Source organism: Peromyscus leucopus, chromosome 1 (genome assembly GCF_004664715.2).
Source record: "Peromyscus leucopus breed LL Stock chromosome 1, UCI_PerLeu_2.1, whole genome shotgun sequence".
Taxonomy (NCBI): domain Eukaryota; kingdom Metazoa; phylum Chordata; class Mammalia; order Rodentia; family Cricetidae; genus Peromyscus; species Peromyscus leucopus.
In genome coordinates, this window is record NC_051063.1 from 105,932,409 (window position 1) to 105,943,931 (window position 11,523).

The 11,523-nt window shown below is 51.3% G+C and overlaps 1 protein-coding gene across 4 annotated transcripts in view; it reads left to right on the forward strand.

Annotated features, from left to right (window-relative positions):
• The window catches only part of Dgat2 (diacylglycerol O-acyltransferase 2), a 29,089-nt gene extending 20,212 nt beyond the window's left edge, over positions 1-8,877 (forward strand). For all 4 annotated transcript variants that reach the window (XM_028877491.2, XM_037197249.1, XM_037197252.1 and 1 more), the window contains 4 exons: positions 3,553-3,757; positions 4,251-4,425; positions 5,421-5,623; positions 7,781-8,877. In XM_028877491.2, the coding sequence (XP_028733324.1) occupies positions 3,553-3,757; positions 4,251-4,425; positions 5,421-5,623; positions 7,781-7,935 (738 nt within the window). In that variant the 3' untranslated portion in view covers positions 7,936-8,877. The remainder of the gene's footprint in view (positions 1-3,552; positions 3,758-4,250; positions 4,426-5,420; positions 5,624-7,780) is intronic.
• Positions 8,878-11,523: the final 2,646 nt, after the last annotated feature.

The following is an 11,523-nucleotide window of genomic DNA, read 5'->3' on the forward strand; positions in this document are numbered from 1 at the left end:
GTCAGTCTGACAACCTGTACCCGAGAGCTGTGTGTGTGTGTGTGACCTGCCTGTCCCACCCTTTTTCCTGAGCTCCAGCCATGGGTTACGTAACAGCTCTCCCGCTAGACCCGTGTACCCACCCTCTCCATTGCTCTCCTTCCCCAGTCATCTAGCTGGCCCAGAGGGCATCTGTCAGCAGTGGTGGGCCTGGCCCCTTCAGCCGCTGCTGGGACTGCAACCGCGGGTAACAGAAGTGGCCCGTGTCCTGGGTTCCTCTAATGAAGGGTAGGCAAGATCTTTGGAGACTAGGAAAGGCTGTCTGGAGTTCAGATGAGCAATCTGTCCAACTGCCTCATTTCACAGAGTATAGACTGAGGCTCAGAGAGAAGAGACTGTCCCAAGTTTACAAGATACTCTGCTGCCATGCCCTGCTGTGAGCCTAGGCAAGCTGCTGCTATTCTCTGGGACTGGGTGTCTTTCTCTGCATGGGGCTAGGGCTAGAATAAGCCTGTCCTCGGAACAGGATGTGGGGAGTGACCTGCCAGGAATCTGCCCAGGCTTATGCTCACCAGCTGGCCTGGCTTGAACGCCATTGGACTGGGACTTTGCCACCCAGCAGGCATGTCAACAGGGCAGTCAGTCGCGGTGCCCTTCGCCCTCGCTGCTGAGTGGACATTCTGTCCAGGTGGGAGGGGTAGTGACATAAGACAGAGCAAAGCCCTATCAAATGTCTATTCTCCTTGGTGCTGCATGGGGACCGTCAACGGTACAGTGTCCCAAGGACGCTATGAACCATGCGTCCTATCAGATAAGAGCCTTGGGGAGGGAGGGAATTATTTAAAGAGCCAGTTAGGTTTCCAAGAGGTGATGTCACTATCACAGTGTCCAGGGAAAAGTGAAACGGGAATGGCCTTGTGCATATGTGGAATTGGTTCACTATGGCTTTCCTGGGGCAGGGGTCGGGGGAGTGACTCCTTTCTCTAGACTTGTTTAGCTTGTCATCAAGAAACGACCTAGATCGTCAGGGCTCTCCAGTCCATTCTGTGCTCCGGCTCCCAGTTCAAGAGTTGGCTGAGTGGGCAGGCCTACTTCCTGTGTCTGGCAGAGCCCAGCCGCAGCCTCGCACAGTTGATGTGCCCTGCTCCTTGGGGGTTCCCTCACTCCCCAGCCCTGGCTGAGCCCACTGCCATTCCCTGGTTATTTGGTGGACAGCTGAGGCTTGTTTTCCAGACAACATTGACCTGCTTGCCAAAGGCAAGTGAGGAAAGAGTACAAGTGTTCATCCAACAAGGATGACACCAAGGGACACATACCAGAGCCACAGAGCTGAGGATGGCGCCAGATGCCCCGGGCCAGCCCTCCCCACCTCCGTCTTAGCGCGTGCCCTTAGCAGCATTCCTCTTACACAAATTGAGCAGGAGGACCTTCGCTCGGCTGGGAGGTTCCCACAGCTGGAGTGAAGGAAAATTTGGTCTTTTAACAGTCGCCCAGGAGCCAGGGCCTCTGCTAACCAGCAGCCGTGCAGGAACAGGCAGTGCCAAGCTCTTGGGTGGGGGTGGTCTGAATGCCCCTCTCTGAGGCTGGGCAGCCTCAGACCAATGCGCTCAGACTCTTCAACTCAGGAACTGTATTTCTGCAAGTTCACCCCACAAAAACAGTTGGAAATATGGGTAGAAGAAGCTTTTTACTACAGCATTATTCTAGGAGGGAAAGTTTGGATACATTTAAAATGTCTGTCAGCCAGGCGGTGGTGGCACACACCTTTGATCCCAACACTTGGGAGGCAGAGCCAGGCAGGTATCTGTGAGTTCGAGACTAGCCTGGTCTGCAGAGCAAGATCCGGGACAGGCACCAAAACTACACAGAGAAACCCTGTCTTGAAAAAAACTACAAATAAATAAAAAATAAAGTGTCTGTCAGTCAAGATTTGAGTGAGTGCCGTCGTAGTGGCATGGCTGTGGGATGGCCAAGTGCAGCTTTGAGGAGACCGTCCTGAGGGCCTTGATAAGCTGGATAGGATGTTTCCTAGAAGACAGTACCAATGCTGCAGCCTCAATTGTGTGGGATTTTTTGATATTGTTGTTATTATTGACAGGATCTCATCGTGTAGCCCTGGCTTGCCTGGGACTCACTATGTAGACTAAGCTGGATTTCTTTTTTCTCTCAAGACAGGGTTTCTCTGTGTAGCTTTGTGCCTTTCCTGGAACTCACTCTGTAGTCCAGGCTGGCCTTGAACTCACAGAGATCTGCCTGGCTCTGCCTCCCAAGTGCTGGGATTAAAGGCGTGCACCACCACCGCCCGGTGATTTATTTTATTTTATTTATTTTATTTTTTAAAGAAAGACCTATTTCTATTTAAGTAGGAAAAGGACCAAGTGGTTTATCTCAATGGAATGAAAAAAATGAATGCAGACAATTTTTTTTTTTAATTTCCTATATTTAAGAATTCTGGCCAGGCAGTGGTGGGACACATTTAATCCCAGCATTTGGGAGCACTTTAATCCCAGCATGTGGATCTGTGTGAGTTCGAGGCCAGCCTGGTCTATAGAGTTCCAGGACAACCAAGGCTGTTACACAGAGAAACTCTGTCTCAAACACAAAAACAAACAAACAAAGAATTCTGAGTATTTATGTTTCTAATCTAAGAGAGTGATGTTTTAGGAACAGAAACCCTCTCTTCCTCCCTCTCAGCACTCCATCGCCAGGATGCTCCTGGCAATGCTGTCTCAGTATCTCAGGCTTGGGGTCCTTCATTGTTTGGGGTTTGACGGGCACTCAGCCTCAGAGCAGGTGGTGGGCCCTTGGGAAGCCAGCTATCAACTGGAGCATTCCAGGACAGCTTTGTTGATAGTACAGGTAGTTCAGATCATCGGCTGCCACAGCCACACAACCAGCCACCTCCCCTCCTCCCAGAGGGCCGTCTGGCATGAGTGCTGATGTTTGTCCTGCCCTGCCCTGCCTGCCTGTCTCAGAACCTGAGCTGGGCCTACCTACTTGGCAAGAACTTTGTATTGGTCCAGCTCTACCGTCCTTTTGTCCATACTAGACTATGAAGAGGTGGGAGGTGGGCTGCATGGGCCTGTCCTCTGATCAGTTGGAGAGCCTGTAGTATTCAGGGACCAGACAGATCATACCTCCACTAAAAGTCTTAGTGGAAGACCTGGAGCCATGGCTCTGCTTGCCAAACTCAGAATCCAAACGGTACCTAGTGAAGGCTGAACACCCTCTTTAGGTCTGAGTGTTCCAGCTTGGATGTGAGTTTTAGGGAAGTCACTGTGTGGAAAGAGCCTAGGAACAGGAAGACAGGAGGCTGGTTAAGCATGTAGTAGGTTTGGGCTGTGTTTGTCTGAGAAATAAGGAAAAGAGCCCCTGACCAGGGACTCATACGTAGTCCAGTAACTGCCAGCCACTAGCACTGTGCGCGCTTTCAATAATGAGCCTGAGGACAGGTTTGGAAAGTCACTGCAGTCTTTTGGGCTCCTAACATAACAGGGCATGAAACATCGGGTCCCCTTCCCAGTTGTTGGGTGTATTCCTCTCCAGCCAGTTCTAACACATGTTTCCTTACAGCTGGTGAAGACACACAACCTGCTGACCACCAGGAACTATATCTTTGGATATCATCCCCATGGCATCATGGGCCTGGGTGCCTTCTGTAACTTCAGCACAGAGGCCACCGAAGTTAGCAAGAAGTTCCCTGGCATAAGGCCCTATTTGGCCACATTGGCTGGTAACTTCCGGATGCCCGTGCTTCGGGAGTACTTGATGTCTGGAGGTGAGAATCCACTCAGCTACTCCTGGGCTCCACTGTCAAGGCCTGAGCCTCCTTATTGAGCATAGCAATTCAGGGGGCTGAAGTTTCCATTCCCACCAGCTGCTACTGGTCCCATGCAGGTAGGGAAAGACTGCAGCAGATATGCAAGGTCAGGTGAGCTGTCCTAGGCTTCAGGATTCATCATGGATGACACCTCAAGGGAGTTTTCTCTCACTTTTTCTAGACATACCAGCCATTGTGTTGCCTGTTGTCTGGGTCCACCGACCCACGGTCCCCACCAGCTTGACTTTCATATCATTCCCCCCATTTTATAGATAAGTAAACTGAGAATCAGGAAAAATGAATTGCTTAGGTAGGAAGGATCATATATCTTCTAAGAGGGTAACAGGCCTGGTATCCACCTATAGAGATTTTTATTTTATCCTTGATTTTATATATATAAGGATAGGGAATGCATCCAAGAGCAATCATGATTGTGTGTCCCCTCACCCAGGCATCTGCCCTGTCAACCGAGACACCATAGACTACTTGCTTTCAAAGAATGGGAGTGGCAATGCCATCATCATCGTGGTGGGAGGTGCGGCTGAGTCCCTGAGTTCCATGCCTGGCAAGAACGCAGTCACCCTGCGGAACCGCAAAGGCTTTGTAAAACTGGCCCTGCGCCATGGGTAAGTGCCTACACACACGTCTCTGGTACTTTCCTCTACCCGGAACAATGGGGCTCTGGGGGGGGGGGTGCCCAGAACCTAGGAAGGCAATGAAAGAAGTTGGAGCCCACACTGCATGGCTTGGCTTGTCCAAGTGTAGCTGGTGCAAAGATGTGTGTGACCTGTTGTCCCTGGGCACTTGCAAGTAACTGAGAGGCCAGGCTTATATGTAGAACATATGAGAAGACTTATCACTTAAAGGGTCAGAGATGTGAGACTCATGGTAGAACAAATATTTGGTTTGTACACACACACACACACACACACACTCAGGGCCAAATGGAGCAAGAAACCAGGAAGGAGATGGTATCACTTGAAGCCCCAAGGAAAGCTTGCCTATTGGAGGGGTGACCTTCAGACAAGAGAAGCTGGCAGCTTGGAAACCTGACCTTTGTAGAAAACCAAGGGACATGTCTGTTTGAGAAGCAAGTCCACCTCTGGGCTCCTTTAGACGTCCTAGAAGGTGGGGAGACCCATTTTCCACTGGAGAAGACTGAGGATACATGGTCTGGGGGGCAGAGCAAGCTCCTTGAACCCCATGTTATTGCTTTCCTCCCACAGCTCAGCCCTGGGAGACCTTGGAGTAGGGTCCTAGAATGATGGACTTCTGTGAGGCAGGTGAAATTGCTGGGACACAACAGTCCAAGCCATTGAGGCCCCATGATCTTGGAACCTAGCTGTGGACAGAGCTCTCTCTGTGTGTCCCAGGATCTCCCTCAGGTTTCAGGAGAGGCTGTTCTACAGTCTGCTGTCCAGTCAGGCCAGACCAATGGCAGGAGGGACGGGCAGGTAGTGTGCTGAGGCTGTGACATGAGGTGAATCAGGCTGAGGGAGTTGAGTTGGGCAGGACAGGCAAACAGCAGAGCCGGGCCCTGCTAGACGAGGTCCTCTAGGGTGATAGAAGGAACGGAGCCCAGTGATTGGGGGTCTGGCTGATCTAGGCCTTTCTCTTGCAGAGCCGATCTGGTTCCCACCTATTCCTTTGGAGAGAATGAGGTATACAAGCAGGTGATCTTTGAGGAGGGCTCCTGGGGCCGATGGGTCCAGAAGAAGTTCCAGAAGTATATTGGTTTTGCCCCATGCATCTTCCATGGCCGAGGCCTCTTCTCCTCTGATACCTGGGGGCTGGTGCCCTACTCCAAGCCTATCACCACTGTTGGTGAGTCCCTAGCCTGCATGCTGAAGGCCGTCCTGGCATGGCAGGGTCCTGGGCGAGACACCTGGCTCAGATGAGAACCTGTCCTAAGGACCTTGATGAGTTGGATACTGGTGGGAGTGGTGAGGGAGGTGGAGTTTGAACCCTTGCTAGGAGCCAGGGTACCGTGGCAGTGATACATACAAACCTGTTAGGAGAAGGTTGCAGCAGGGACCATGCGGCTGTAACGAGGGTGCTGTGGGGATGCTGCTGCGTCTCTGCTCCTCATGGTGGGCCCTCTCAGGAGACAGCTTTACTGCTGGCTGGTGGGAATTCTCAGCGGAAAAGGGGGAGGAAGAAAGAGCCAGGTACGGTCCTGCATACCTGTAATCCCAGCGCGGAAGGCAGAGACAGGAGGATTGCTGCAAGTTTGAGGCTAGCTAGGGCTACTACACAGTGAGACCCTGTCTCAAAATAAAATAAAAACTGCCCAACAAGGCTGGGCGGTGGTGGCGCATGCCTTTAATCCCAGCACTCGGGAGGCAGAGCCAGGCGGATCTCTGTGAGTTCAAGGCATGCCTGGTCTCCAAAGCGAGTTCCAGGAAAGGCGCAAAGCTACACAGAGAAACCCTGTCTTGAAAAACCAAAAAAAAACCAAACAAACAAAAAAAAAAAACAACCAACCAAACAAACAAACAAACAAAAAACTGCCCAACAAAAATTATAGAAACAAGGTTGTTGGTTTTTTTCAACAGAAAGAAAATATAATTAGCGTATAGACCTGTGGGAACTAAGAAAAAAAACTTGTAGTGTTGTATGTTTATATTTGGGACAAGTTAGAACATTCAGAAAATCACCTGTTGGGTGTAAGCCTGTATACGTGTATGTGAGTGTGTGTTTGAGGTCACAAGCCAGAGACTGAAATGTCCAAGCCTGCGTATCTTGGGCAGGCATTTGCCTGGGCTCCATGCAGGGCAGCACAGCACTTCTTAGAGGGTGGCTGGAGGAACTGGGCTTGAGCCGAGCCTCTTCAAGTGCAGGGTGGAAAGCTGTGCCGCCCAGCTGGGAGGGAGCTCCAGGCACTGTTTGTTTATTCACTCCACTGTTGCTCGTGTGTAACGATTGCAGGGCTGGTCTCTTGGTGTGGATTACCCGTAAGGGCACTTATCCCTGGGGAAGACTTCATTCTTCCTCTTAGCAGTCTTAGTTGCCTGTGTTTATTTGTCCAGGAGTGCCACCCCCAAGACTTCCCCTTCCGTGTTAACGTGTCTGTTGGTTTTGTCATTGTTCGGGTCTTGTTCAGGCAGCCATATTGTTGAAGTATCATGGTTGTGGCTTCCCTGATTTTTCAGGAAACAGAGTCTCTCAGCAGACTTCCTGGTCCTCTGGCTCTTACAGTCTTTCTGTCTCTTCTGAGATGTCCCCGAGCCTTAGGTGTGGGGGTTGTGTTGTAGATGTATCAGTTAGGGCTGAGCACCCCAGGATCAGATTTTGACCAGTTGTGGCTTTCTGTAATCATCTCTGTCTGCTTCAAAGAGAAGGTTTTTTTTTGTTTTGTTTTGTTTTTGTTTTTGATGAGGGATGAGAGCTACATTTATCTACAAATTTAAGTGATCCCTGGAGCTGCTAGGTAGAGGGGAAAATAAAGGGTTAAAATGGGCAAAATCCAGGAGGCCACTCTGGAGGCTTTCAGTGGCCTGGACTGAAAAAGTGCCAGTGGAGATGGGTGTGTATACATCTGGGAGAAAGCTCAGAACAGCGCTGAGGACTTGGACGTGGGCTGGCCTTGAACATGAAGCAGGATGAGAAAATAAAGCAAAGCACAGATGTGGGAGGGTTTTCTCCCTTCTACAGGCCCTTACCAGCTGTGCAAGCGTGTTCTGTTCTTCCCAGAATCCTTAGATCTAGGAGACATGCCAGGTGGCAGATGAGAAACCGAGGCTCCTAGAGCAAAAGCAAAGCCCTGTGCTTGGTCCTAGACATCACACTGGAGTTCGCAGTGGAATGTGGAGCTGGGTCTCCCCCACTCAGGGGCCACAGTCTTGGGTGGGGTCTTCATGCGGCCACGCTGTAGTATTCTCCTCCGGACAATAGGACAGCCCACGGTCATTGTCACACTGGCCCCCGGGAATGGAATACTCAGTGACACTGACTGACCTCTGCCTCTGCCCCTCTCTGCAGTGGGTGAGCCCATCACCATCCCCAAGGTGGAGCACCCGACCCAGAAGGACATTGACCTGTACCACGCCATGTACATGGAGGCCCTGGTCAAGCTCTTTGACAACCACAAGACCAAATTCGGCCTTCCAGAGACAGAGGTGCTGGAGGTGAACTGACCCAGGCACGGGCGGCTCCTGGAAGGAACGACGGACTGCAAATCCTTTCCTGCCAAGTTCTCAAGCGCATTCTGTTCTGTAAATTTGGAAGCGTCATGGGTGTCTGTGGGTTATTTAAAAGAAATTATACTTTGTTAAACCATTGCAATGTTAGATCTTTTTTAAGAAGGGAAGAGTCAGTATTTTAAGCTCCCACTTCTAGTGTGTCCTGTTCAAGGTGGTGGCTGACATTTCTGGGCCTTGATGGTTTCTTATCCACCCCTCTAGGGTTCTCCAGACAACAGACACTTGGCCCTGGTTCATCAGGAAAGGACAGCCCTATGGCTCTTAGACAATCCTCTTTGCTCCAGGGATTCTCAAGAGGCAGAGGCCATGTTTCACAAACATCTCCATTCCCACCACCTCACATGTGACTGCAGGTCTGGTCCTTCTTGCCAAGGGGAGGATCCAGAGGGCAGAGTTGGCCCCAACTGGGGAAGGTGGTAGACAGCATCTGAATGCCACCCCATCCTTTTTTTCCAATCTGAGCCTACACTGGCCTCCTGTATACTGTGCTAGGGACGAGGATGTCCCACAGGTACCGTCTTGGGTTATCGAGCTGCTGCTGCTGCTGCTGCCTGGTTTTACTCATGGACTCAGCACAGCTCAGCCTTGGTTTGGAGCATCTTCTCCCGGCCACCTGAGCTCTCCTAAGCCATACCCCAAGTCTGGTGTGAGGAAGGGTCTCTCTTCTGTTCACAAAGGGGCCTGGCTTTTTGTGTAGCACACTGGGTCCAGGACAGGAGGCCCCCTTACCCGAGCCTCACATGTGTGCCTTCCTGAGGCATTGGGCAGGGAAGAAAGTCACCCCCTCCCGTGTGTTCTGTTTTCTCTCCATGAGACTGTTGTGCCATGTCACACTTTTGTATATTCCTAGACTAATAAATGGAAACAAGAAATGCCTGCGAGTCGTTGCTTACTGCTCTCCTCAGCCGCTGTCTAGTCTCTTGCACAGGGCAGACTGCAGTTCTCACAGCACTCCTTTCGTATTCCACTAGCCTTGGGCCTTACTGGCTGGGTAACAACTGGCTGCAAAAGTGGTGCCTACAGGGCTGGAGAGATGGTTCAGTGGTTAGGAGCACTGGCTGCTTAGGACCTTGGTTCAGTTTCTAATATCCACATGGAATTAGATATTAGTTCCTGTCTGTAACCGCTGTAGACACAAGGCATACAAGCTGTCTAACAGGCACGTGTAGGCAAGATACCCATATATATATAATATATATATAATTTTTTTTAAAGAAAAAAGGAGTGTCTTCAAGCATTGCTCTCACCATCCTAAAGTAGGCACTGATGCTTTACTGAGCCCTCTGCTTACTGTCTCTGCCAAGGCCACAGTCCAGGGATAAACGCCTCTCAGCCCGAGAGAGATCCTCGTTCCCTGTTCATGTGGGTGATAGCAGGATCTCTCTCTCTCTCTCTCTCTCTCTCTCTCTCTCTCTCTCTCTCTCTCTCACACACACACACAACACACAACACACACACACACACACACACACTGACTTGACCAGAGGCCAGTCTCAGCTCCTTGCCCTGGATACCTTTCCACAGGGTGGCTCCAGCAGAGCAATGAGAAGAGCCAGTCTGCAGAGAAGAGTGCGAGCCCAGCTCTGTGTATCTGACCTTGGGGATGATGTCTTATTGGTCTTGCTTTCATTAGATGTGAGAAGCAGGTGAATGCCGAGAGGCAAGGGCCAGGTAGCCTCATTGCAAGTTCCCGCCGTGTGTGGGCGGGTTCTAGAACAGCTGAGCTGGAAGGGTCCTAGTGAATTATTCAAACAGTCCCCTGTGCTTACTCTCAGCTAAACTAAAAAGGTGGAGACCAGGCCTGATGTCACCTCCGTGGTTACAGGTCTCAGAATATGCAACTCCACTGTTCTTGTTCATTCAGTTGGTGACTGCTCGGCAGCCAGAAACCCCCTCTGTTAGACCCCAGACCTCATGTCCACCTCCTAACTGCCAGCGTCCCATCCCCCACCGCAGGGCATCTTCTCTCCTGAGCCCTGAGTGGGCCACAGAGACCACAGAGTACACTCAGCTGTGACAGGGACCCTGTAGCCCAACCTGGAGCTTCACTGAAAATGTAGTGACTAAGCTGGGCCCCAGCAGAGCTGAAGGCTGAAGGTTTGTGTGTGTGTGTGGGGGGGGGGGGCGCAGAGCAGTGGACGCAAAGATGGAGAGACCCCCACTGCACTGCTGCTGTTCTGGAGCCAGCGCTTGTGGGCAGCTGGGGCTGTGAAGCTTGGTGTTTTTGAGGGGGGGGTCATTTCTTTAGTGTTCAGTGGGCAGAAAGGATAGAGGAGGAGGAGGAGGCCTCTGCTGACTTCTGTTACACGAGGTAGTCCTTTCATGTTACAAATCAAAGCTTAGGCCAGAAAACAGCCATTTCCTTCTGGTGGAGACAAGGCCTATTTTCTGGTGAGAGCCGCAGGCCCACACCAAATTTCTAGTTCCGGCCCCAGTGTGCAGCCAACTGGACGATAGATGTGAAAGCCTCTGGCTCCAGACTAAGCCCTGACCTTAACCTAGGCTACCCATTGTAGGAGCCCATTTTCGGGTTCCTCGTGGCTTTACCCAGCAGGTCCACATAGAGGATGGTTAGGACCACGGGCCTGAGTGCAGGTGTCTGAGATGGTCTGCACTCGGCTGTGCTGGGGGAGGAGGTCTTTTGCTCCACCCCTTGGTGTCTCTATAAAAACCCTGGGCAGAGACAGGGCCCGTTGGAATAGGTTCCAGGCCCTCTCGAGCTATCCTTTATTTTTTATCTGTTTATCTCTGCAAGATTCTCTGCTATAAATCCTTCTATCTAATATTTCCTGCTGCTCGCACTCAAGAAAACTCTGGGGAGCTGTGGGGTTGGTGGGTAAACGCCCCACACCCCATGATGGAAGGGGCACTCCTAAGGATTGAATTTCTCATTAGTGAGTGCATACTATGTACTAGGAAACTCAGCTGCCTCAGTGTGGTAAAGGGTCCCCTTCCCTGGGACCATCTAGCAGCAGTGTGTCCAGAGCTGAGCCGGCCTGATCTTCAGCTCTAGCTGAGAGGCCCTGGGTGGACGCTGGGAAGGTTTGCCTTGGCAGAAGGAATTCCCCTATCGGAGGACCCTCTGCTGTCCAGTGAGGATTAGGATTGCAGTCTCAGCCTACTGAGGAGTGTCATTTCCTGGATGCTTCCTGTGGATCCCAGACATAGCCACAAGGGGGCACCGAGATCAGTTCCATGGCAAATGTGACAAGGCTGTCTGGACACCTCACGTGTTGACGCTCACCTAGCTCCGGTTCCAAGCTAGAAGCTACAGATAAATGGACCCAGGGGTCTAGACAGAAACTTGGCCACCATTTGGAGTACACTGCCGGGAGAGTTGGTGTGGAGGGGCCAAAGGACCTGCCTCCACCACACAGCCAATCAGCACTCACTGCCTGTTTCCTCTGGACTCAGATTGATGCTCTTGGTTCTTAGGCACTCGAACCATGAACGTTAGGGACAAAACACCCACATTTCTACCCCCCCCCATTTCCCCACGGTTCTGAAAACTGAATTATTTCC